Here is a 27128-nt window from a genome sequence, read left to right on the forward strand (position 1 = left end):
AAAAAAAAAAAAAAAAAAAAAAAAAAAAAAAAAAAAAAAAAAAAAAAGGTTTGGTTAGGACTGTATGAAGACCCTTTCTGATCGAGCATTTAAACATTTGATATCCCATCACTGTGTTTTACTTATTGTAAAGCAATAAGGAACAGGTAAATTAGAAAGCACTTTGTCTTGTAAGCTAGTGAAACTCATAGCATGCCACAGTCTGAAGTTTACAAAGTGAAATGTTACAATTACAGCTGCCTATAGATGCATACGCAAAAACAAAAATTTTCAAAGATGATTGTTCTGAACACTTCTTTAAGCACACAAATTTACATAATTTAAGCTATCTTTGCTTCACATGTCTGGTAAAGGAGAGGTAGAAGTAGTGGCACTAAAACCTCTTTGGATTTCTGCATGCCACTGGAGCAATCCCACTTTGTACTCCTAGGTAAGATTTGTAGAGAAGGTCCTGTTGTATAGACACTGTGGAGAACAGCCAGGCAGCACGTGGCAAAACTAATGCAATAAAGACCATCCAAAGAGCAATTTGTTCTCAAGGAGCTATAGTACTACCTCTAATTTCTGGTGCCAAAGTGCTTGGACAACTAATGTTAGTGGACAAAGACTTCCCCATGCCTTACTTTACTGTATAGTCCAAAGACTGCTGAATACTGGGGGGGAATGGAATATTGTACCACTTTGAGGCAGGAGATCTGGAGCTGAAACTATAAAATACAAAATGTATTAGTGCAATACATTAGGAAACATTAATTCTTTAACCCAAGGTTAGAAAAAATATAGAGCATCCAAAGTTTTTTTTTTTTTTTAAAAAAAAAAAAAGTTTAAAACTTCATGCAGTTCTTGCTGAGGTTTAAATCAGTGTTACACTTTTTTCCCAAGTTTGTACCCCTGAGTCAAACATTGAATAAACATACAGTAGGTACAGAAACTAGTGTCTAGTTAAAAAGCAACAGATTTGAAAAGCCATTGCTTCAGAAGTGTTAAGCAGTGACAATACCATTTTGTATGGGAGAAAAAAAAAATAGGACTTTGATTTGTTCTTAGTTTATCACTAGGTAAAAGATCTCAAGAGTTTCTAACCATATTCTTTCCATGCATTAGGCTGAGGTTTGTGATAAATGAAACCCTCAAGTGAGTAAACCTGTTGGGGATACACTGTTTGAGTATGCACAGTTGAGAACAACTACAACAAAGCAAAGCAATCTTTCCAAGTTATAAGTTGTATGAGACCATATTAATCTTGGAACACTATGTGAAGGTAGGCAGAGTTCTTTGACTACATTTATCAGGAGATCTAAACTCAATACCCCCTATATCCAATATACTTTACTAGAGTAATAACTAAATTGCTATACCTTCGGCCACTTAGCCTCTATTAAAATGGAACATCAACACTTCCACTAACTTAAACATGATAACATTCAGCTTACTAGAACCTCTGCTGACTGTCTCCAAGAATAATGCATGCTTTTTGCACTTTTCTTCCTCCTTTCTTTACAACATCAGGAATAAGAGCTTATTTAGAAGGCAGGTTCAGGTGCAGTGTGGACTCACTTAATCATTTGGTTTGTTCTGAAAGAAGTGTGTAAAGGACCACCCTATGTTACTCGGTTTGGGAGAATCTTCATCATCTTTTGGGGGAAGCAGAAACTGTCGGGAATTAATAGAGCACGGGCTCCCAAAAGATGCATTTTCATTGTTGCTTTCAACTGATCCAGGAGAGTCTGGAGTGTCCATGTTCCAGACATTTGTGTTTGCTTGAGGTCTGTAACCTGCAGTTTTATCTGATTCTTCCTCTGCAGGTGAGCGACTCTCTATTTTCAGAGCACTGATAGGCAGCTGCATTTGTGGCTTATAGCCTGCTGTAGTCACAAAGTCTATTTCTGACTCCTCTGGTTTAATTTGAGGCTGATACATTGACTGGATGTCAATGTAAACCACCTGAGATGTCCCCACAGATTCATCCATAGGGGGATTTGAGATTTCCTCTTCAATGATAGGGGGGCAGTAAGACACAACCACATGATTTTCTGTTTCTGAGTCAGATCCATCTTCACGTATAATAGTATCTACTGCTGGGGACATCATCTCTGTATCTTCAATCTTGGGAGCTGCAGACCGTGTTTCCACCACTTCAACACTATTGGGTGTACAAGGGTTCATTTCCAGTGTTTTAAGAGTCTTATTTCCCTGAAGTAAGAAAAAGGAGAAGGGGGAGAGACTAAACCAAAAGACCTGGACATCCGGAAAGCAACAGCTTGCCCAAATTAAACCAGTATGCTGGCTTGTGGCTTGCATTCATTCCATTGCCATTAGTACAATATAAAAAAAAGTGTTTTAATTCTCATTTTCTGGCTCATCACAAATTCCTGTTAATGTTAAAGCATTTCAGCCAAGTTAAAGAGACTCCAGATTTTGCAGTAAGTGTCTGAGAACCATTTCCCCAAATCTCAGCTATGTATACTCCATTCCAGAAGGTTCTTTAAATGTTACACTCAGTTTCAACTATGGTGCCTACCAGAAGGTTGGAGATGTGGCACATAGACTTTCCACTTCTAACACTGTGACAAAGATAATAACTAACTGGGAGTAATGTACCCATCTACTGAGACTTCCCATTAGTGTGGCAGGACAGGAATACATTATAGTTCCAGATAGAGCCTGACAGAAGTCACGCAGTGTCTTGCCCTGCTCTCCTCTGCCACAGAGTTATTTTACAACTGGAGCAGAGGACTCAAGGCTTGAAAAAGTCTTCTTTACTCACAGTACCTTTTAGAAGTTTAAAATGCTAGATTTAAAATCAGGTTTACCTCACAGATGTTCTTCTGAAACTGCAGTGCCTTACTGTTCTCAGGATTCGGGATCTCTGGATAAAATGTTTCTTTAATCCTTCAAGGAGGAAAGAAAGAACTTTTAAGTTACTAAGCCCTGAAACAGACTGCCAATACGCTGAAGGGTCAGGACATTTCCCTTAAATTCAGAATACTGAAGACATCTGGCATAAAAATTTAGTGTGTTATACTTTCACTGAGTATTTAATGGAAAGAACAGCAAACCATTTTTTTTTTTTAACTAGGAAACTTGATATGCCATGTTTACAAGAAGCTGAAGATGGGATGTCTACCTGAGTGTTTGTGGGTAGCTCACAAATTACAATATGATGCCAGCTTATTTCCATTTTAGAACTATTTATAAACAGTACTCACTTGGAGACAGGCTCCTGTAAAACCTTTTTGCATTCCTAACTCCCCCTTATCTCCAACTTAATTTCAATTTCTTCCTTACCTTCTATGAGGTGTTTTTACCACCCCCTTTTATGCATAGGCCTGTAAAAGCCCACTGACATCTTTGGGTATTTGCAGAAAACAAAGATTAACACAAATAATGGAAAACTCTAGCACTGAAGCAAACACAACCAGAAGATCAGAACTGAATGCAGGCATTTACCATTCCCTCTTTCTATAGCAAAAGATGCTCGCCACCACTCCAAGCAGAACAACCACTGCCACAGGGATGAGAATTGCAATGATTAGTCCTACAGCTGGGGGGACAGAAAAAGAAAAAGACAGTAAAAATATTATCCAAAGTTGCCAGCATGGTTTATGCCTTTTCTAACTGTCCCACAGAGTACAGACCATTTCATCTAAGCAGAAACAGCCAACAGTGCCTGTGAACAGTGACCTATTCCATAAACTTCACCTTTGCTGAAAAGGCAAAAGTCCATCTGTAAATAGAGCTGACTTAGTCATAGCTACTTCGGTATCAGCAGATACTTCTCTCTGATTGCTTAATTGTGAAAGGCTTCCATTGCCACTGATTGTCACTGTTCTCAGTAGGCAATGGCATTGCACTTTCAGCTTACTTGAGCTGGACAAATCTCTGGTAATGGCTCTTACAGGCCAACTGCACTGCACTGCACAAGTTGTGCTGCCTTTTAAATGGTTTACAGTGCTTCTAATCCCCAGGGTTGCTCTCTGATACATTCCCACTGTCTTTCTTCATGGATGTTAAGTGCCTTCATGTTTGACTTTTTTTTTGTGTATTTTAGTTGCACCCCAGTGTTTAGTTCTTCCTTCCACATTGAATACTTTTTTAAAATTCTTGTTCCCCAAAGTCAACATCTTTTTGTAACTGTCTTTCTGGGTTTGTTTCTGTCAGGGGATTGATAAAGCTGAATTCAAAGCAGAGAGGCATCTGTTTATAATTCTGAAACTGGTAAATATTTCCACAGTGTCTTTCTTCCCATCACGTATTAGCAGATATTCATCATGGGAAACATGACAAGAACAACTAGCTGCTCGAGAAGAGTAAATTCAGGCTCCACCGTATAGAACTAGTTTAGAAGTTGCTTTTCTTGCATAGGTTACCAAGAACCATAAAATAGCTGTAATAGGAAATTACTTTTTCCTCACTCTGAACTGTAACATGTTTGTGTTTAAAAATAAACAACTAAAGAAATTAAAATAAAAATTAGGCTGCAGGCCCAAAGTACATAAAGGGACTAGAAAACAAATAAACACACTCATCTTTATATACATGAACAGCCCCTGTGCTAAAGAACATTAATGAACATTAATATTCAACTTACAGTCTTCCTTTGTCACCACATAGAGGCTGTTAGGAGGGCTCAACCCACCAGCCGTGTAGGCTTGTAGATCCAGTTGGTAACTTGTTTTCCCTTGAAGATCAAGTATTTTCAAAGACTTTTTTGTTAGGTCAGTGATATTCTTAACTTTAAGTTCTGGATTCCCTGTTTGTTCAGAAGAAGAAAGAAAGGCATACCTTGTAAGAAAGGATTCAGAGAGACAGCCTCAGCATTAGCAAGACATTCCTGAAGTCAGCTTACTAAATCTGGAGAACTGTCTGTGTAAAGAAAAACTGAAACAGAGAATCCTGGTCATGCTGCTTGCTTGCACAGCAGCAAACAGCACGGGCCTGTGATGAGTTTTTTACTCTCATGCTTGTCCTCTTCCACTAATGTGAGTTATGATTCAGTACAGAGTGTGCTCACAAGATGGGTACTGGAAGAATATAACCTAATAGACATAGCCACATAACCTCCTCCATATGTCGTCCATCCGGGGCATCTGTACACAGGGCAGTGTGTCATACTGCCACTTAGTCACTGCACAGCTCCACAGCCTCAGTGAACCGTGTTTTCCTCCAATTTTTGCCTTATATTAAAAAACAACTCTGCTACCCACACAAGGAGCTGATTATTTCAAATGCCTTTGTCACATATCAAGGGGCAATTATACTAGTGACTAATGCAACTGAATTATGATAAAAACATTTTTTAAAAGTGAAATTGAAGTATTAAAGTGTTGCGAAAAAAAAAGAAGAAGAAAAAAAAAGCTTAAGCAAGGAAGTTACCATCTATAGATTTCATCTACCTGATTCCAAAAGTCTAGGCTTCAAGGCATCTTTTTCACCTTTTGCAAAGGAAAGACGATATCCCTCTAAAAACCCCTGACAATCCTCAATAGGCATGTCTTCCCATTTTACCAATATTGAATCTGAAGAAGTTTCTTCTACAGTAAAATTTGGTGCACGTTTTGGAGCTGTAGGGAGAATAAAAAAAGGAGAAAGCTAGTAAGATAAACCCTAGCACTAAATGCTGAATATGTGTTAAGTGTTGCATCAGTTTTATCTCAGGCCTGGCATGTTCAGCTTTTTCTTGAATATCTTTCCCTCACTCTCAAGAACATATGAAAACACCGAGCAGGTGGCACTACAACGATACAAGTTTATTGCTCTCCTTGCAATATTATCTACTAACAGCAGCTGAAAGAAAAATCTCTTCTTGTGTCGCCTTGCTACAGACCCATACACATAAATACCCTTCTTCCTGCAACTAACGCCAGAAGATTGCATAAACATTCAGAAGTTATAAATTGCCTAGCTTTTAAAGGCTTTAACTTTGTGATCACAGAGCTTGTCTTCCAAACTTCACGTTGGTACCATGGAAATCTATCTATGCTTAAAAGAACTAGGCTTAGCGGGTATTACAAGTCCTTACTGCAATTCCTGGGCCCCAATGAAGGTGTTACAGCAGGTGTTGTGTAAGGTCACATAACAGGACTTCAAGTCTGATGTTACTACCAGTGCTGAACTCATGTTTATGAATGCATTTTGTCTCAATGGTTATTTGACCAAAGGCAAATCTGATGTTTTAGAATAAATCTACACTCTTGTGCAAAGTGAATACATTTCTCAGTTTCTGCTAAATTTCTTCCATGTGTCCAATGCATTCTTATTCCCACAAAAGCCTTTATCTTTTTTTCTTGAAAGCTTCCAAGTCTGTTGAGAATGCACATTGAAAATCCTTCTGGGAGACCGTACATTATTTTTACAGAGATGCAAGTGGCTGAAAGCTGAGTTTCTGGTAAAATCGCCTTATTCTCACCTTCAACTTTAGGAATGAAATAAACAATGGTATTTCCAAGGGATCAGATTAATTCAGCAGCAAAATAAACAACTAAAGAAATTAAAATAAAAATTAGGCTGCAGGCCCAAAGTACATAAAGGGACTAGAAAACAAATAAACACACTCATCTTTATATACATGAACAGCCCCTGTGCTAAAGATAAAGTGTTCAGCAGAAAACACATCAAACTTCAAAGGAAAATGGGTGCTATAGTTACAATACACTTTACACAGGAGCTGTTAAAGAGTAAGACAAGTTCAGATTCCTGGGAACAGAAAGCATTCAGCCACTAATGCATCTCCATGTAAGTAAGCCTTGCCCTGGATCACAACCACAGTAAGCTGAAAGCGGTGAACTCAGTACGGGAAGTGAAATTCTCAGCGTGGTTTGTACCCTAGGGTCTAGTTCTGATTTATAAAGTTCTTTTACACAGAAATGTTGTGGACATCTTTTACTCCAAATGTGCTTTGACTTGACAAATCAACAGAAGCTACCTCCTGTCTTGAAGAGGTGACCACATCCCTGTGGTTTACATTATAACTATGCCTTCAGGCCTGAAGACTGCTGTCTGCAGAGCAAACTTCTGCTCTGTGGTGGCAAACTTTATGCCACCATACAAGCTGGAGGACAGGAGATTTCATGCTGGGACCTGAAGTGGCTGAAGAAATACATTACAATTATACACAGAGAACGAGCAGAAGTCAGTAGCATTGTATGGGAATTCTGGTCTTAATCTTCTGCCAACACTGAACTAAATAAACACAGTCTAAATTCACTTTGTAAAGATCCTGAGTGATAAAGTGCACTTACGCAGCTCTTTCGTATACCCAGTTATGTTTTTCAGTAACTGATATCCACTGGATTTGCAACCATATAGTGAAAAGTTGTATCTCACTCCAGGTCTAAACAGAGCTGTAAGAGAAAACCCGATAGTAAGAAGATGTCACTTACGAAGTGTGATGCTTTTAGCTTTCACATGGCACAGACTTATATAAATATATATTAAAAAATGAGTCTTAGGCTGCTACAGCATTAGGTATAAACACTATCCCTATTTGCAGTTCTTATAAAAGAGAGGCCATCAGGTGTAGTTTAGGACCAGTAAGCAAATCTAGGTCTTGGAGAAATTTTGGTTATAAACAAATAGAATTCAAAACAAGCTACTCAAACTGCAAAAATTGCTCTTTCCATGAGGAAACACAAACTGAAGTTACCAGAAACAATCCCTTTCCTTTCCACCTACAGCAGCCATGTAGATCCTACTTCCTCCTCAGAAACAAAAATGCATTTTGACATACATAGACCTATTGCAACAACAGTACAAAAAAAAACAAAACAAAACAAAACAAAACAAAAAAACAGAGAACTCTTGAAAGTGATACTGAAGCACTACAGCAATGAACTCTAGGTCTGGAATCACTCCATAAAACCCAGAGAGTCATCAAACTTCCATTTTATATGTCTTTGAAGGAGGCATAGGTGTTTGATACATTGCATAAATAATTTACCACTCCCTGTGATTTTTGCAAGTCAGTACTTTCACACTGAGACTCCATCAATCTTTTTCTAAACATGATGCCACTATGGACCGCTACAGAAGTCAAGTGGATCTTGCAAGAGTTCAGGTCCAGATGGAGAGATTCTCTGAGCAGGACCAAGCACAGAGGCAAATGTGCCAGCTTGAGCCCCGCCCTGGCAGCCTGGCAGCTCCACACTGCAAGAAGCATCCCAGGAAAGAGCTCAGAAGTTGAGCAGTGCATTTAGGACAGACACGGTATTGTCTGCTTAGAAAAAGCAAGCTCTAGCCAGCACAAACAAAAACAACATGGACACTGCAATGTAATTATAAGCAGGAAAACATATTGCCCCCTTGACAAAATTCGCCCTCACCCTGACTTTCCAATGCACGCAGTTCCGAGTTGATTTTTCTAATGGAGGCTTTATATGCTGAACTCTTCTATAAAGCAAATATATATATCCTTTTAAGGAGCAATGAAAAATCCATCATCTTTCTTGAGTCCTCTCTTTCCTCTTCTGCTGCTACTAGTCCCACCACAGCTGAGTCTCATTTCCCTGATCTGCCCACCACCATCTAGAGACCTGGAATGTGCCCTGTTCCAGGAAATTTCAATTGCTGACAGCAAGCCAACACATGGAGGTCACACTTAAAAAAATCTGCCTGATGCAAAAACAACGGATTAGTCTTTCCCCCATCCTGAGCAAGGCTGTTTAGAATCCATGTTTATGTTTAAAATCCAAATAAAACCCCAGACCCTAGGTTAACCATTACGTGTTATGATGAATTAAAAATTTGTTCAGTGGAGCTAGAAAAGGTAATTTTCATAATAGTTAATAAACAAAGGATGAGATGGTATTTGGCTTTGGCATAGCTTCATAAGAAATTAAAATAAATGCAATGCTAAGAAGAGTTTAATTTGTATACACAAACACACAGCAGTGCAACAATCCTTGATCTATAGTATTGGTACTTCTATCATTTCACTTGCTATTCAGGCTCTGACCAAGGAAGACTCACAAAAAACAATTTCTGACTTACCAGATTTTATCACTGCATCTGTTGTATTTGAAGGAAATTTCTGCCAGTCCACACTGCAGGGTTCAGACCCAGATGAATGACACCATTTTACTATATAGCCACAGGTTATGTTGGGGTAAGAATTCCAAGAAATATAAATTCCATTCCCCATTGCCACGGCCCGATCTGTTTTGACATTGTCTGCGACAAAGACGACACAAAAATCCATCAGAGACTAGACACTTATCTGTAGTCGAAGCTGGAAGAAAGGCTTTCAGCCACTGCACAAAGGTTTTATAAACTGCAGTCATATCTAAGAACAAGAAGTGCACTCCTGGTACTGTGAAATTTGAAGCGGTGCACTCAGCTATGCTTTTTGAAATCAGATGTAGCCTGCAGCAAATCCCACAGCCAGTCTTAAGTATGATGACGAGAAATACTGCAGAAATACTGGCTAAAAAAGCACTTTTTCAAGGTAAGGACTTACAGTGGATGGCAGGTTCAAATCTGACTTGACACCAATTTGGCAGGAGCCTGCAGCTATAAATTCCTGCTGTTATTTCACCTAACAGTTTGCTTTGTGTTTCTCTCAGACTGTCTTGCTGTCACTCGCCCAGTCACAGACAACAATTACTCACTGGGAATCAACAGCAAAAGTTGAGTCCCCGGTGAGCTTTATGGAGATACCAGTCTCACCACCAGAGTGAACAAACAAAGAAACAAACAAAAAAAACTGCTTTGCTTTTAGTTCATTTTTTTGTTTGTTTGTTTCTGATTATTAAAGGTTTGGCTGTCCTTGAACTGATCAGATCTGGGAATGACTTCTGATTCCTGCAGCTTTCCTCCATGGCTGGCTGTCAGACAGGACCCTGCAGAGCTAAGGGATATTTTCCAAAGGCCATCACAACAGCTGTGGCCCAACAACAGATCTTCAAAAACAGTCTCAGGGTTTGAGTTTTTCTCATTTATGCTCCCTATGGAGTCTATTATTTCATGTCATTAAAGCTATAAACCATGGAAGGCTGAAGGGCAGTTTTTAAGAAGCAATGTTGTGAAAACTTCACTCTCACAGAGAAGCTGTGAATACTGAAGGACTGCCTTATTCTAAATAATTTTAACATACAGCTAAGTGTACAATCCTTTTCTAGTTTGCTCATGGCAAGAAAAACAGATACTTATGCAAAGAAAAGTCAACTCCAGAATCTTTCAATACTTTTGCCCAAAAAACTATTACACATCCAATGAAATTACACTTCTATGATGCTGAAAATAACATATTTCTAATTAGACTGCTTTAATTTTTCTATTTACAGGAAAGACTTTTTACAGACTGTGAGCACAGACTCTCTAAAATGCTTAAATATACCACATTCAATATTATTTCCTGAGCCAGAAGACTAAGATTCACCCAGGACAGTACTGCTCATTTTGGGATATTTATAGCTAAAATCTACAGTAGTAGAAATAACTACCAGCACTACAGCACTATTGCAGGAAGGGAGCCTGTAACAGCCAGATTATGTGCCCCAAACTCTGTACAGCACTTTTCAGAGACAGCAACAAATTAAGGCAGAATACTCTTTGTTTGTGTTTTCAGTTTTCACAAAACCTCAACAGATCTCAAGCTTCAGAGCCACTGATCTCTTACAGACATTAAAAGCACTTACAGACTGCACACAGGAAGCAGCCAGAAAAGATGTTTGGGTAGAAATGTCATCCAGTTCAGTAAATGAGTCATCTTTCATGACTCCAGTCAGTGACTCAGACAATTCCTATACCAACTTGGGAGCAAACCTTCAACGAGTGCAAGTTGGGTAACACCGAGGAGAACCTCAGACACCCAAGTGCTCATTCCAAGAGAAAGCTACAAACGATTGCAAAGCTCCAGCTGCCATCAGCTGTCCCACACCACAAACCTATTACAGAGACCTCCCCAGCTCCCAAAGTCTAGTTCTCTTTCTGCTCAAGGAGAGCTACAAAAGCATTTTCATTCTCTTATCTGCCCTGTACTTTTATCTGTTCCTGTTACTTTTCCGTCCTGGGAGCAAATTGAGAATATATTTTTATGTGTTGCTGTTTTGGAGAAGCACAAAAAACATTAAGAGCAATGATTTTCTTTTGCATAAAAACAAATTCATTTTTTCTCTCACTGTGAATCTCATTCAAAGCATGCTTCTTCCTGCAAGAGGTGGCATTTTCTTATCAGAACCTGAGTTACAAGAAGGGTGACTGAGATATCTGCTCTCAGGGTGGGGAAGAAGAAGCAGTACCATACATCCTCCAGGCAAACCAGCTAGAGGAGCCAGGGGTTTCGTCTCTGGGAGATTACACTCTTTCTGGCGTGCAGAGAAGCATGGACTCTCAACAGTAATATGCGATATTATTTGCTCCATAAGCTCAGTGTTAAGAGCAGAAAATCATTATATGGCTCAGCTACTTTCCTTTACAAAAGCCCGCAGCAAGAGTGGCAGTGTTTTAATTGGGAAGCTGAAGTCCTACCTTCTTTTCAAACCCCAGCTCCCAGCTCAAGGGTGCCAACACTTTACTGGCCAGCCCAATTAATATTCTCCTGCAGAGCTCAGAGGCACTGAACTGAGAATTCCCTTCTTAAAAAGGCACAAAACACCACCAGATCCTTATTCTGATTCTCTTTGGCATGTAACACTTCTCAGCATCTCAACAAGAATACACAGAAATAAATTGAGCTCCATAAACATCAGAGAACTACACTAATGTTTTGAATCTTCATCCTTGTTCCTAGGAGGTCTTCAGGAAAGTGCAACATAGCTGCAGAGGCTGCACACTATCACCTTTCCTTTATGCAGAGAGCACAATTAATTGTAGAGACACTACCCTAAGAACAAAGCAGTAATTTTTTCTTCCCATCCAGTAGAACTGAGTGGGAAAAAGAAACACAAACCAAATTCAAACAAACAAAGCAAGTATCATCTTATTTTCAATCATCAAACTCAACAAGAGATTCTCCCAACTTTGAAGGTGCTTAGCTCTCCCCTGGGAGTACTCACCACTTGGAAGTTCCACAGTTGTTATCCTTGAAGGAGGAGATGAGCCTGCATGATTTTTGGCTACAACGCTAACTACACAGTCGTTTCTTCCAAGTTTTATCTCAGTACTGTTTGAGGGCTCTGTGACTTCTTTATACTCCAGTGGTTTCTCTAGCAGGTAGCAGGAAACTTCATGAGATACTATTTTTCCATTGGCTTCAGAAAGGGCTAAGGGCTATGAACAGACACAAAGCACATTATAATAAAAATGGAAAAACAAACAAAAATAAACAAACAAAAAGAAGGCAGAGGATAATATGAATGTAATGTCTCAGTCACATCTGATGAATGCATAGGCAGAAAAGACAGTTATTCAAGTGTAACATTAGAAATTAATATATAAGTTTGTAAGTTTATTATTTTTACCTGGGATGTATTAAAAATTTTAATTGTTCCAGTAAAATGTTTCTCAGTGCAAACTTTACATTATAAGACTTCAGTAACTTCCTGTTCGGGGGAAATATTTATCTCAGTGGATAGTTATATAACAAGTTAAGAAAAAACAATCTGATTTATTGACTATAAATTTCATTCATTTATAAATTTGTGGGAAAATAGATTGTCATAGTTAGATTACACAATATATTAAAACTTTAAGTGTCCTATCTACCTTCCAGAAGATTTTTAGACTTTTTCCTGAAGGACTTCTCTCTCTCCAGATATCTGGTCCTCTTGCAGGAGCTAAGAAAAAAGAAGATTTTTTTTTTCCAAGTTGCATACTAGACCATTTAATATCTATCAGAAAGCTGGCTTTTTAGATAGCTAATTTTAAAAATACTTGGCTTCACAAGTTCCACACTTTATCATCAAAGAATTGAATAAACTTACGGGCTTCCAGTGTTGTGTGCTCCTCTATCCTGCTCCAGTCACTCCATCTCCAGAAGTGGTCAGCAGCTGAACAGCGCACCCTGAACCAGTATTTGGTATAGGGGTGCAACGTGTTCAGCTGAGCTGTATAAGTCGAGGATTTTCCACCAGGCATGGAGACATTGTGCTGTTAAAAATTTACAGAATTTGACATGCTACATATATATTTTTTGCTTGTACATTGTGTTGAAAGTCAACACCTAAAAAAGGTGATATTTTCCCCCAAGAATACAGACTGTGTGGGGAAAAAAAAAAAAAAAAAAAAAAGTTGCAGTCATAGCTCTTGCTTGTCTAACTGATAGAAAGCAGTCTCTCCAAAGACATACAGAGCATCAAGAGAAGCAGTGTGAGAACCCAACTATGCTTGGAGATTACTGAAAAATGAAACTATTTCCTATGCAGTCACCCTAAACAAAGGAAAAAAAACCTCAGATGTCTGTCAAAATGAAGTCATATATAGCATAGAAATATGAAATACCAGTCAGTAACACTTCTGAGATATAAAGTATGAAAAAGAGAGAGAACACGGACTTCACTTTCTCTGCTGTAACTGTTCCCTAAAAGTGTAACCCTTCAGCAGGACGAACTCTGCACAGAGGAGCAAGCTGCTGCTTCCCACCAACCTTGTCTAGTCCCCCTCTCTTCTATAAGCAGCTCATGAGGCAAGCCAGGATTTCACCTTTGGTATTCAGAATCTGCACTCACACTGTGGGTGTGCACAGCAGACTGGATGGACAAAGGACTTGCTAAAGGCAATCTATCTTCACAAGAAACTTATCATACAACCTTCATACTAGACAGACCTTCCTTCAAAACGTAGTCATTCCAAGTCATACCCAGCTGAACTCTGGTTCACAGCTCTTACCACTGCACTCGTCTCTCCTGTTATTCTTCAAATGGTGAAAGTCTATAGAATGTTTCAGTTTTACGACTTCTTAAAAAGCCCTAAGCCTGGGAATATGTTTTACTGATTCTAATTATAACACATGTGCATCACAGCTGCCAAAAACTGGACTCCAAGTGACTTTAAGCTGCAACTAATTGTGCATTTCTAAAGCCAAACGACAACTTGAAAAATATAAAAAAGCCAACAATCTCTCATATGGATGGAGAAGCTTCTGAAAACATCCTCAAAATGCCATGTAAAACCCCATAACAATTTCACAGCTACTTTTTTTATTACAGAGGACACTTAGAGGTTTTTTTATTAAACAACCAAAGACAATGTAACAATGCTGTAAAAGCTTCTACCAAGCTGTGTGCCATGTTTCAAAATATCTGTAACTGAGGGCTCTGATACAGGTGCAACAAACTTTAAAGTTTGTAGCAGATGACCTTATCATCACTCACTGCTCCAGATTAATGACCTCGTAGCAGTGCTCATAAGCAATTATGCACCCCAGGCTTCAAGCAGTGCAATTCAGGCTAAACAGAACTATGTAAAACTACTTTTTTTTTTTTTTTTTTTTTTTTTCCTCTCGTTTTAAGCTGAGTTGGGGGTGGGTGATGCGCAAGCATTTGTTTCCACTGCTGACTGCTCCAGAAGCAGTAACTGTTGGGGAGTAGAGAAACAGACAACTGTGGGTGAGGATATCTCACTACCACAACAAAATCCAACACAGCAGAGCTGTCAGAGCTGTTATTTACATGTAAAAGCCAGTTCCTTCCTCTGGTAATTCCCGGTATCTATGATTTTCTCTGCAGTGCCTAGTCCCTGGGTACTACTTAGTACATCACTACAGAGCAAATACAGAAGCTTAAGGCTTCCACACTCTGAAAATGTTTTGAAAGCATTTTAAAAATACTCTTATAAAGCATGCATTTACTACCACTCTATTATTTTAGAGACAACGTATATAACAATTATGTTCAGTGTTAGCTGCATCACTTCTGTGGCTTGAGTGACTTCATTCAGGGCTGTGCAACTAAGGTAATTGGGTAAGAAAATACCCCTGCTAAATAAAGATCAACCTGAGAAATAAGCAATGTTGAAAAGCAGCCTCTGAGGTTGATGTACTCATATTATAAATTCAGGCTCTTTGCACTGAGACTGTGTAATTCAGCATCCGCCTACCTGAGCTGGTCAGAGACACTCCATCTGAACACATGAACAAAGAATTTGGGGGTAGACCTCACGACTGCTGAACAGGCAGTTTTGCCATTAGGCTTTCCCACTGACACAGATCACCATGTGCTAAGTCAGGCAATAAGGATGAAGGACTCCAGCCAGTGAGACAGAGCACCAACACTGGGCTGAAGCCAGAAACCCAAACACTAGAAATCTGAACCCCACCCAAAACCACCACCTCCTGCCCAGAGGTCCTCACAAGGGATTTACCTATTGATATGCCAGTGGGGGAATCCTTCCCTATCCTGCCTCTACACCACTGACACACGAGCAGGTTTAGCAACTCTGTATTACAGCAACATACATGCCAAGCGCTGACAGCAAGCAAATGAAATATTCTCTGAGGAAAATGGGGGGAAAAAAAAACTAAACCAACGAAAGGTTTCTAAAGGCAATCAGAAACAACCACTGTGGAAGTCTGCAGGGCAGCAGCAAAACCGGGAATGAATGCATGTTAATACAGTTTGCAAGAGGAAGGACAGTCTGCACAGCAGGCAAAGACTGTTGTCTAAAGGGTCAGCACAAAGTGCTGTGCATGAAGGTATGAATACACCTTCCCAAAATACCAAATAATACCATGGTTAAACTGACCTAAACTACCTAAAAACAACCAACGTAAGGAAAGCAGGCAACAATGGAGACAAGCACAACTTTTTCTGATTTTACTAGATGAACTCCTTATATACACTTATTATAATATGGAAAATATTATTACAGTTATTACTGTATTAATCATTTAATAAGATGATTGTGATGAAGGTCTGAAAAAGATCACTATTTGAGCCAAAAAAAAAAAAATCAGTAAAAACAACACTTACCAGTTTTTGTTCAGAGTGACCATTGCTAATTTCAATTTGACACAGAAGCCTGATCGCAGCAAAACTGCCATTTATAAACCAATGCAGATGGACGCTTGTAGAGCTGTTCCCAGAAACAGTTAACTTTTCTGGAGTTTTTGGATGAACTTAAAAATTAACAAAAAACAAATAACAAAAAGAGCACTTATTGTATGAAAAAAACATGCATTTCAGTTCAGAAAATCTGTTTTTAACAGATTGAAGAGAATCAGAAGAATAAATAAATTATTTGGTTAGTACCTAGAATAGCTGGTGCTTCAAAGACACCTGCAAGCACCTTCACTCCTAAAACGCTTGCTAGTTATCAAATGTGAAAACAAATTTACTTAAGCTGCATGTTATGGACATGCATGATAAGGAGCCAGAGATGCAGAAAAACATTTCACCTTCTACTTATTTCATCAAAACAGTGAAATGCAGGCTATTTCAGAAGACCACAATGACACATGAAATTCACCCAACCTTGGGAACTTTGCAAGTTAGAACTTAAATTCTGCAGACTAGGACAGGGTAGGACTCCCAGATGAACTCTCCCTGTCCTAAACTCCCTCCATGCTAAATTGACCTGACAATTTACTCTGAGAATTGCAGTCTCAAGCTAGTTGTCATTAGGAGATAAACAAAAAAACGCACAAACTTGAACTGCAAATTCATTTTTTTCAGATAGGTTAGCTGAACACTGTAAGTATTGTGAACCTCTGAATACTAAGCTGTGGTTGTGGAGACAGAAAAGGATGGGGAAGAGAGTCAGCGCGAGAAAGGTGGTCATCTTTTCCCTCTCCCTGGTTATACTGAATGTGCAATGAAGTAAGTTCACAACTGCAGATTATCAGGCTATTACCAACAGCAGGTAATGCTTCTGCTGTTTTCTTTTAGATCCAATTCTTTATGCTTCAAATGTTTCTGATGTAAACCTGTCTAAGCAGACACTGAAATACAGGGTCACTCACAGTTCATAAACTTATGCCTAGATTTTAATTATTAATGCATAATAGAGTGTGAAGCAGCACATAAACAGCTGCTGCTCATTATTAGATCACTAGTAGCATTTATCCATATAGCATTGTATCCAATCTGGTAGCACTGCTGGGGAGTACTAGAATCTCTTTGTACACCTAACCTTGCCATAGGACATGTCCTAAGCTTTCTTTTCTAAGTTCACATTACCTAAGGAAGCAGAATACTTGTGACAACAAAGCAAAATAATCACAAGCATACAATGTCAGATTTCTTTCAAACCCCAAACAAACATCTAGTAACCATATCTCTTTCCCTTTATAACTCTTACCTCTCTGACTTATATCAACCAAAAGCGATGCTTCTGTTTGTCCAATAGGATTGGAGACACCTAATAGGAAATTGTAGGTTTTTTGATCAGCCAGTACTGGAAAGCCACAGACACGCTCTTTGTTCATTTCATTTACTTCACAGGAAACATTTTTTCCAGATATCCTACAAAGCAAAAAAAAGCAGGGAAACAATTTTTTTAATAAGGTATTTTCTAGCAACAGTCAGAAGTCTAGACTGAAAACAGTACAGAACAATGGGTTCACTGATACATGGCTTACAGAATGATTTTATTGCAGTGACATATCTAATAACACAGGTGAAAGTGGCATCGGTCATGACTTGCCCTCTTCTCATGTGAAACTCCTCTTCCACTAGCATAGCATCTTCATCCTCTCACTTCTCAAAAGCTTGGAAAACAGGTAGGTCCTGTAAAACCACCTCACAAGCCACAACTAAGACTCTGATTTGAAGCATCTTTGTTCAGATCAGCATACATTTGCATTGGAAGTATGTTCTTAATTGCCTTCTGAACTAAGGAGATATGATATATTACACCTTTCTATGGGCCCTGTCAAATGTAAACTAAGATTTGTTGCCTGGGTTACAACCGCTACTCCCAGCCATTTTTAAATCAAAAGCAGGAGAGGCAGTCTGGTAACACCCAAGACTAGAGCTACATCTTTAAGGGTAAAAAACAGAGTGTCTACATCTATGTCTACGTCTGTGTCTACGTCTATGTATGTTTATGTATAGGAATTGCTTTAATTACAATCAGCATAAACCTCTCATTCAGTTGCTCAAGTTTAATTTCCTCCTTTGTGCTTTTCTATTGGTGTGTGTTCTAGCTGAGCTTTGACCTTTCTCCATGCCACATTCTCCATTTCAATAGCTCTGTGTGGGCTAAGGACAAGGATGAGAATATTTACCCTGAAATGCATCATATTCGTTTCATCACAGCTTTGGACTGTGCAAAACAAACTGGAACTACATCCTCACTAATGAGCTAAATATGGGAAGCCAGTGACTGGAGCTCCTTTCCGCTCAATATCTGCTCTGTTTAACCCACCTCTTTGTACCCTACCCAATGACTTTTTTAGCACTAGCATCCTGGACAACATGCATGACCATAACTCCTCATTCCTTCTGACTTGCTTCCAAAGCCACCATGAGACTCCATTTCCCATCCATTTGGGTGACTCAGGCCTCTCCCATCTCCCTTCCCGACTGCTCTTCTGGCATTAAAGGGAGCCCTCCTCACCATGGGAGTTTTGTTAACTCCTCATCAGCTTCTAATCATAGGTACCATGGAATCCCATTTGCAAGTGCAATTCCACAATAGTAAAGATTTTTTCCAAATCAATGATTTTTCACTTTGAAGGCTTTAGATGGACTAGCATGGAAGACAACTAGTAGAAAATCAGCCTTCGCTTCTCTCTGTGGATGTTACCGGTGTTACTTTTCCTTTTCAATGTCTTCCAGGTAACGCACACTTTACTTGCTCTACACACTCCAGTTTGTGATACTGGGTGAAGAATGGGAGCAGGCTTATTGCTATTTTCCTTAGTAGAGATTGGGAAATGCCCCCTGGTCTGTCTTAAAATTGCTCCTCAGTGACTTTCTATCATCCTGTATAGCAGAAGCTCAGTAAATGTCTGAAAGAAGATCTGACACAAGCAGCACATATTAAAAATAAATAAATAAATAAATAAAAGAGTAAATGAATCCTTCCATCTCCCTGTATTCTCATACTGGTTTTATTCACATGTTGGGAGCAGTCTGACACAATAAGGCCTTTATTTTGTCCTGAGTCCATAATGGCAAAAGTCTCTGGGAAAAGCCATCCTTAATTCCCATTGCAATTTTGCAAAACTAGGGTAGGGTTCTTTAATTTTGTATTTGGAGTTCAGTTCCAGCTTCCACAAAATATGTTAGGCTCCAAACAATGGGGACTTTATCTCATTTAAGCAGATATGGAGCAGTAAGTCACAGGCAGCAATGGATATATTCCAATTCTACCTTTCCACTCCTACAATGCTGAATTGTTTTACCTTTCAAATAAGCTGTACTTTGTTCCTCGTTTTCCATATAGTCCACTGGGTCGACCTGGTTTCCAGGTGCATTTTATTAACTCAAAGTTGGACGTTTCACAGCTGAGGTTTTGGGGAATATCAGGGGCATCTGTAACATAAAAGGAAACCAACACAGTTAGACAATGTGTTCCCAACCCAGTGTGACAGTTTTGGGCTGTTAATTTCCTGAAAGCATCACCAGTAGTTGTTTTTCTAATGGGTCTAGACTGTGTGCTCCACAACACATAGTAATATTTACTCTCCAAGCATATAAACAACATTCTTAAAAGAATAAATAAATAAATAAATGGATAATTACTATCAGCCCCAACTGACTAACACTTGACTTTAGACTTCTAAGTGGGTTAGTAAGCTGGTAAATCACATGCAAATATGTTCACAAGCTCTAGGCTCTGACCTGGAAGTGTTTCACTAAAACTCTGCCAAGACATTTCCAAAATTGTGTCAGTTTAGCCACTGAGCAATTTACAAATGCTGTCAGTTATGTGTCACATTTTTTTTATGTGCCATCCCCACCAGTGCTTCAAATTCTTCAGCCAAGTCACGTTAAGATATTCCCTTTGGCATGAATTCCACCCTGAAGCTGAGAGTTAAAGCAAGCCCTGAATGTTTCATTCTTTTCACCTTTGCATTGAAAGTGGCTGTTTTTTTGTTGTTTCCTTTTTTTTTTTTTTTTGATTTGGTTTGGTTTGGTTTGGTTTTTTAGTTTGTTCTTTTCCCCCACACTATTGTTCACTGCCTTCCTGGGATGGACAGTGCTCTTAACAGAGACAGGGTAACCAGGTTGATGTGAAGCTGTGCAGAACCCTTATTTGAACTCCTGTACATTTTTCCTCAAGAGGCAGCTGAAAAGCATCTATGTAGCCGCCCTGCCAAAGGGGTACTAACACAAGAGGCAACAGTGGCAGGCTTAGTTCAGAATATGAGCAGAGGACCAAAAAGAACACTTACTTTGCTAAGCTAAAGCTAAGCTAAAAGTTCTTTGCTAAAGAACTAAGCTAAGTGGTTTGGATACACATTTATTTCCTCTACCTTCTCTTCCCCAAATGTGTCTCATCAGCAAGAGCATCCTGACAAGTCTTCTCCTTCCCCACTAAGTAGGTACGGTGGCAAGTACAAGAAACAGTGACAAGAAACAGAATTCACCACTTCCCGGCTCTTAAATTTTTCTGCAAAAACTACTGCATGGGAAAACCTGAAGGGATTGTCACATACTTCACACATGGAACACTGACTTATTTATGTGGAAGGTTCTTGCATAAAAGCAAACAGTGCACAAATAAGGTAAAAATTGCCTCTCAATTTAGTCATAAAAGGCTGGATTCTGTTTTGCATTTGCTATCACACAGTGAATATGCAAAGCTGGTGACAGGAGGCACAGCCTCGAACTCAGAACTCAAAATGAGTCCCTCAGCCCCAGGGACCCTAAGTTCAAAGGTAAGTGTTTGCAATGGGAAACAGAAGCTATTGGAAGATGACACCTCTTGTAACCACTATGGGGAAAACACACAAAATGCTGAAGTGACCAATTACAGGAAAGAAGAACTATGTACTTTCTACAGTTTGTTTCAAGAAGTAGCTGAATCTGGAAGAGATTACTGAGGCTGGCAAAGTTATACAGAGAAGATGCACAATGATTCAGCATCTTTAAAGAAATTTTTAAAAGAATGTTTAAAAGATTATCCAGGGAAGATGAATTGTCAGCTGCATTCCTTCACTATTGTTAGTTCCCAAGAAGCCACTGCCTGGATGAGCATCTCTTACTGCTTCAAGTCTGTTTTATTACTTTCATTTGACTGGTAAGTATTTTTTTGCACTTACAATTCTTGCTTTTCCTCTTACTTTGTTAAGGACCAAACTGAAATTGATTTAAATCAAAAGTGATAGAAACTGAGTACAAATCTTCAACTATTAATAAACTACTGCGTATTTCAGATAATGATGAAGTGCCTTACGAAGGGATATCAAGAAGGAAAGCTGACACTATGCCAGTTTCTAGGAGAATCTCACACGTAGTTACATGGGTACTCCCTCCCCTCATCCTCTTAGCCCTTGTGTCTCCTCCATGTGATGGAGTTTCCACAAACAAGTTTGATGGGTCAACCCTGGCTATACATATAGACTGAGGGATGAGAGGCTGGAGAGCAGCACCACAGAAAGCGATCTGGGAGTTTTGGTTGATGAGAAGTTGGACACGAGCCAGCAGTGTACCCTGGCAGCCAGGAGGGCCAACCACATCCTGGGGTGCATTAGGGATGGCACTGATAGATGGCCGAGGGAAGGGGTTGTCCTGCTCTCCACTGGTGCGGCCTCACCTCCAGTACTGTGTGCAGGTTTGGGCACCACAGTACAAAAGGGCATTAAACTGTTAGAGAGTGTCCAGAGGAGAGCTATGAAGATGGTAAAGGGTCTAGAGGGCAAGATGTGTGAGAAGCAGTAGCCCCTTGGTTTGCTCAGCCCAGAGCAGAGCAGGCTCATGCCTCATGGCGGCCTGCAGCTCCCTCACGAGGGGAGCAGAGGGGCAGGCGCTGAGCTCTGCTCTCTGGGGACAGCGACAGGACCCAAGGGAACGGCATGGAGCTGGGACAGGGGAGGGTCAGGCTGGGGGTTAGGGAAAGGTTCTGCACCCAGAGGGTGGTCGGGCACTGAGACAGGCTCCCCAGGGTAATGGTCATGGCACCGAGCTGCCGGAGTTCAAGAAGCCTTTGGACAATGCTCTCAGACATCGGGTTTGATATTTGTGTGGTGTGGAGCCAGGAGGTGGACTTGATGATTAGTACTTGTAGGTTATTTCCAACTCAGCATATTCTATGATTCTATGACTGTAAGTAAAATCCCAGTTCATCCTCAGAAACTAAAAGCCAGAAAATAGCAGGGGAGCCACAATAGCATCTGTTTACTAGCAGAACCCTAAGATTCCCAAAATTATTTTGATTTTCATAAGGTTAGTAAACATAATTATACATACATCCCACAAACAAGACAGTTCCATCCATCCCATCCTCAGACAGACTGCACACTACATTTGTCCCACTGGTATCTGAAGCACTGGCATTTAGCACTCTGATTGCACTGCTCCGACTGCTTAGACGTATTAGTGGGTATGCTTCTGGTCCATAAGTCATCCGTTTTATCTGCTGTCCTTCTTCATGAACACAACAAATTGTCACATCTGAACCCACTGCCACTACAGTGTCCTGAGGAAAAACCCCACTCCCATGGGGCTCGGTATCTTTTCCTAGCAGAGAAGGAAGAAAACAAAAACAAACAAACAAACAAACAAAAAGAAAACCATGAACAATTCACTACAAACATGGTGTCAATCAGTTAAAACATGTCTCAGGAGTTCATCAGTGCACTCAAATCAATGTTAACTAATGATTACATCATTTCTCTATTCAAAATGCCCCCACAAGCAGCAAGTCATCAAAGCCTAAACACTTTTCCTCTCACTTTGGTTGAGTCTTCATAAAGCAATCAAAGTCTGCATGGTTGTACGGGAACAAACGTACCAGGGGACTCTTCTACTGGGCTCCAGTCACTCCAATCCTTGTGGCCAACAAACTGTGTTACATTAATATAACAGCGAATCTTCATATAGTGTGATGTACACTCCAAAGGCATATCAGATGTCCAGTTCCAAGAAAGAATGATGTCTTCATGGGTCAGCTTTGAATAGTAAGTTACCTACAAAGTTTTTCCCCCCAAAAACAAAGAGAGCTTATGAACAGTTGTTAACAAAGACATACAATCTTAGAGCTGTCAATGGAATGACTAATTAAGTGAGGTAAATAAAAAACTCCTGACAAGTGGTCAGGCTGTCTCACATAACTTTCAGTTTCTTAGTGAATTCACTTTAATAAAAGCCTGAGATGCTAAACAGCCCACCAGCCAGGTAAACTACCTGCCAGAAATACCATAGGGTAGACATTTGAGAGATAGAAGGCAGCTAGGCATACATTTCAAAAGGTGTATGTTGCACCTCAGAATACAGGGCTTCTCATAGACTGGGCTGTGTATCAACATTTCCAAAACAAAATTATTCCAAATTTCAGTACCAGGCTATGTATTTTGTAGTTTCTCCAGCCTAAAAAACATAGAATAGAGCTACAAATTCACCTAGAAAAACTGTGGGTTCCATTTGCCAAACTCTGGTTAAATTCATGATACTGAACTTTGTCCTCAGGATACCTGCTGGTGTATATTTATTGCCTAATGACCTGCTGCAAAACATAATCTTTCAGAAAAAGAGTTTTTTTCATGTAATGCAAGCTTAAGGAATCTAATGAATTATGGGTGAAAAAAAAATGCATTGTTTGAAAGAACAGTTCTGGGGTAATTTGAATTGGCTTTTCTATTTATTTCAAGTAAAACCTGAATACTCACTGTCACAACAAATGAAAGATCAATTTCATATGAAAAATCTATGACTTCCATAAATAATATACAAAAGCATATTAATTTTGATAGCTGTTTATCACCATTCCTGTAAGTGAGATGCTGCACAAATAACAGCAATGACAGCCCCTTCCCTAAAAAGTTTTGAAAACTTCAGAAACTGAGGCACAACAAAGAGAATATCCTTTACAATGCATCAGAGACAGAGAAAAAATATTTTATTCCCCTGTTTTGAGTAAATTGCTTGGTATACTTAAAGAGACAAAGAACTTCTGAATTAGTTTGGCTACGTCATTAGTTTGAACTTTTCTTTTGAGAAGGTATCACAAGGTAAAGTCACAAGGAAAAGCAAACTGAACATTTGCAGACCACCGAGACCTGAGACACCTCTGGAGAAATAAAGCAGAAACAATGGTGTAAAATATCTGTCAAATTCATAAGCAAGTTCTAAATTAAAAGAAAAAAAGTACTAGATTTTAAAAATAAGCAAAAAAATGCTGGAAGTATGAGTAAGTACTGACAGTATAACACCCAGTGTCTGCACATAACTTTGAAAGCTACCAAAAAGTTACTTACCAGCAGTGTGAATACACACAGGTTCTGCAAAGCCCTACAATCTGCATTACTGTCAGCTTTCTTCAAATGACCTCCTACCTTACGGGGGGCAAAAACTGCATATATATATTTTTCATAAAGGACTTACTTGTGTGACTTTTTCCATTGTTTCCTTACGGAGAATCTCAATCTGCCAAAAGGCATCCAGTCCATATGGGAAGATCGATCCGTTATCACTCCACTTCAGAGTTAATGTGGAAGTTGGAAAGTCAGGTGTTAAACTAAGAATGTGTGGAGCAAGTGGAATAAATGCTTGAAAAAGAGAAGGGGGAAGGAAAAAACCATATTCAAGTTATTAGTCAGCAACGCTAACCCTACAGGTGTTTAACAGCCACATCTGTGCTCTGAATTGGCTACTAGCCATACAAACATCTAACTCAACCTCTGTGATTAGGACAAGATGTGCTCTGTCATTACTTGAACAGCAAAGTTCCCAGGAAAGCACAGGTGCTGATGAGTCACCAGGTAGCAGTTTCTTCTAACATCTCAGCATGCTGACATGTGAGTAAGTGATCGTGAATATAACTCTTCATAATATGTAGCAAGGAAGGCATGGTATTTTTCACAGCTTTCATCCAATGCCACAGAGAATGTACACGACAACTGAAGTATACACAAGAATTCATCCAGGGAGGAGGATATAAAATCCTCCAAAGAAAGAAAGGAGGGTTGCAGAAACGGGGGGATTTGCAACAAAAGCAAGAGCAGAGAGATAGGAGAGCAGAAGCACAGTGTGGAAGAAGCTCACGTGAGGCCCTGGAGAGGATCATGAGGAATATAATTTTAAGCTACAAGAAATATGAAAGGCATGACATGGTGATGGGGACAGGATAGGGACATTAAACAGAAGCGGCTCTTCTACAAATGGGTGGTGGTGAAGCAAGAGGCTGAGAAGCAGGCAAGGTTATAGCAGTTCAAGTGGAATTGGGCCTGGTGCAGGATAAATCCTGCTTTTTAAATGTGTGATTTATCCAGCTTGGGTCCTGGCCAAGGCTTTGAGAGCCTGCAACATGTTCAGCATGATTAACTTGCTATGCAGGATATCTTGTGAGGAACTGGAGAAGCCCATCCTGACTGGAGGCAGCAAGATGCTGGGGGTCCCATTCTGTTCCCCAAATATTTTTTAGCTTTGTTTTGTTCAAGTTTCTAAGCTGCTTTCAGTGGAAGAGAAAACTGAACCATGGATATGAAGGGCGCTACTGAATTTAGAGTCGGTGTGCATTAAAGGAATATGGAAGCAAGCAAAAAACAAAGACTAAAGTATAAGCAAGTGTGGCAGATGGTGCCAGTGTTATCTTCAGCTTACAACTGATGAACCTGGATGATTGGTAAAGCTGGAACTGGAACTGAGAAGAACTAAAAGACATAAAGCTGAAGGAAAAAACAGCTGTCAAGTAGTCCAAGTTTTAAGTTCTGCTTCTGTAAGAAATACTTGGAAGCAGCTAGTGATGGTAAACCTGACCAACAGGGAAAGGTGAAATTGGAAATACACAGCATAATGCCAATGGCTAAAACCATTGGAACAGATTGCATTGGGGTAGGGAGGGGAGATAGAGATTGCTATTTTAACAAAACAGCTATGAAGATGGAGAATGTGTAAGTACATACACTTGCTGAATGAAACTCAAGACAGGGATATTGCAAGCATACATATTGCCTAGGATAAGAGAATCTGATTTTGAACACTGAAAACCAAACTCAGGGAAATTTCCTCAGAGCCAACCAAGCCACAGTGCTATTATCTTGGTAGGAAGCAATTGAGTGTAGAGCATCACTGCCTCAACCTAGAGATGCTTTCATGCTTTCTTCTACCTTTAGAATAAAGGAATTAGGAAAATTTCTATGTCATTGACTCCAATATGATTCAGCCCAGCTCCCACATATAGATGTATTTATTTGCTCAGTTTCATATACATTTGAACAAATGGTTAAGTTGAATATATATTAAGAAAAGATGAGCCTGTGAGGAGTGACACTTGATATAACTACCCCTAAAGTACTGCAAAATTGCAGGAATAAACTAATTCATTCTGTAGTGGGTCAGCATTTCAGAAAGGAGAGTGGGCACTAGGAAGTTTAAAATGCCTTTTGCAAGTCAAGTCTGAGCAAATGCATTTTATGCTTTGTGTAGGTACTTCAGAATGTAGAGTAGTAACTTTTTTTTTATACTTTTTTTTTACTTATTTGTATTTACAGTAGTTACTATTTTTCCATGTAACAATGAAAACAATGACACAGATTGATTAGGGGACTGTAACAGTACTGGGCTTTGTATCCTCCTCAGTTTTCGTCCCCTGTTTCTCTGCTAGGATATATGCATAGAGGGGTGTTCTTTCTCTCCCTGAGGGAGGAGAGAAAACAACCTTTATATATGTGTAGATTCATATGGGCTTAGCACATCAACATTTTTCATACAGGAATACTGCCAAAGAAAACTGCAAGCATATATAATTGAAGAGCATTTTTAATCATAGTATAAAGGTTTTATGTACGTACATAAAACCTGACACTTACAGATGTCGTTCTTGCGAATTTCAAATTCTCTGGTAGCAAAAGAAGTTCCAGAAATGCTGTTTGTGGTTATTTTAATGGTGGTGGAGCTCTCTGGGACTGGAATCTCGACCCTTTTCTCCTTAGTTTTAAAACACTCTGTAAGAGGGTGGTCACTGAAAAAACAGAGAGGATTAAGCAGGTATTTCAGCTGATAGGAAGTTCAGACAAGTTAAGTCTTGTTCCTAGGATACCAGTAAAACACAAATTCCCTGAAATATAATGGAAGGAGCTCCATATCAAGTCTTATGAAGGAGTAACAGTTGCATGGGCTTTGGTTAGTATCAGATTAACAGGCATT

At 39.4% G+C, this 27128-nt stretch overlaps 1 protein-coding gene and 1 long non-coding RNA gene across 3 annotated transcripts in view; one reads left to right on the forward strand and one right to left on the reverse strand.

The window, feature by feature from the left end:
- LOC118156490 overlaps positions 1–8811 on the forward strand; it is a 17549-nt gene extending 8738 nt beyond the window's left edge. The window contains exons 2-3 of the long non-coding RNA XR_004746292.1: positions 3569–3571; positions 8800–8811. This is a non-coding gene — a long non-coding RNA (uncharacterized LOC118156490). The remainder of the gene's footprint in view (positions 1–3568; positions 3572–8799) is intronic.
- Positions 813–27128, reverse strand: part of LIFR (LIF receptor subunit alpha) — a 50680-nt gene continuing 24364 nt past the window's right edge. For both annotated transcript variants that reach the window (XM_035310594.1, XM_035310593.1), the window contains exons 5-21: positions 26792–26943; positions 24366–24529; positions 22777–22951; positions 22233–22502; positions 19223–19352; positions 17173–17336; positions 15846–15991; positions 12861–13026; positions 12643–12713; positions 11994–12207; positions 8989–9168; positions 7242–7343; positions 5397–5564; positions 4592–4753; positions 3451–3544; positions 2814–2892; positions 813–2193 (exon numbers count right to left, since the gene is read on the reverse strand). In XM_035310594.1, the coding sequence (XP_035166485.1) occupies positions 1558–2193; positions 2814–2892; positions 3451–3544; positions 4592–4753; positions 5397–5564; positions 7242–7343; positions 8989–9168; positions 11994–12207; positions 12643–12713; positions 12861–13026; positions 15846–15991; positions 17173–17336; positions 19223–19352; positions 22233–22502; positions 22777–22951; positions 24366–24529; positions 26792–26943 (3073 nt within the window). In that variant the 3' untranslated portion in view covers positions 813–1557. The remainder of the gene's footprint in view (positions 2194–2813; positions 2893–3450; positions 3545–4591; positions 4754–5396; positions 5565–7241; positions 7344–8988; positions 9169–11993; positions 12208–12642; positions 12714–12860; positions 13027–15845; positions 15992–17172; positions 17337–19222; positions 19353–22232; positions 22503–22776; positions 22952–24365; positions 24530–26791; positions 26944–27128) is intronic.

This window comes from Oxyura jamaicensis, chromosome Z (genome assembly GCF_011077185.1).
Source record: "Oxyura jamaicensis isolate SHBP4307 breed ruddy duck chromosome Z, BPBGC_Ojam_1.0, whole genome shotgun sequence".
NCBI lineage: Eukaryota > Metazoa > Chordata > Aves > Anseriformes > Anatidae > Oxyura > Oxyura jamaicensis.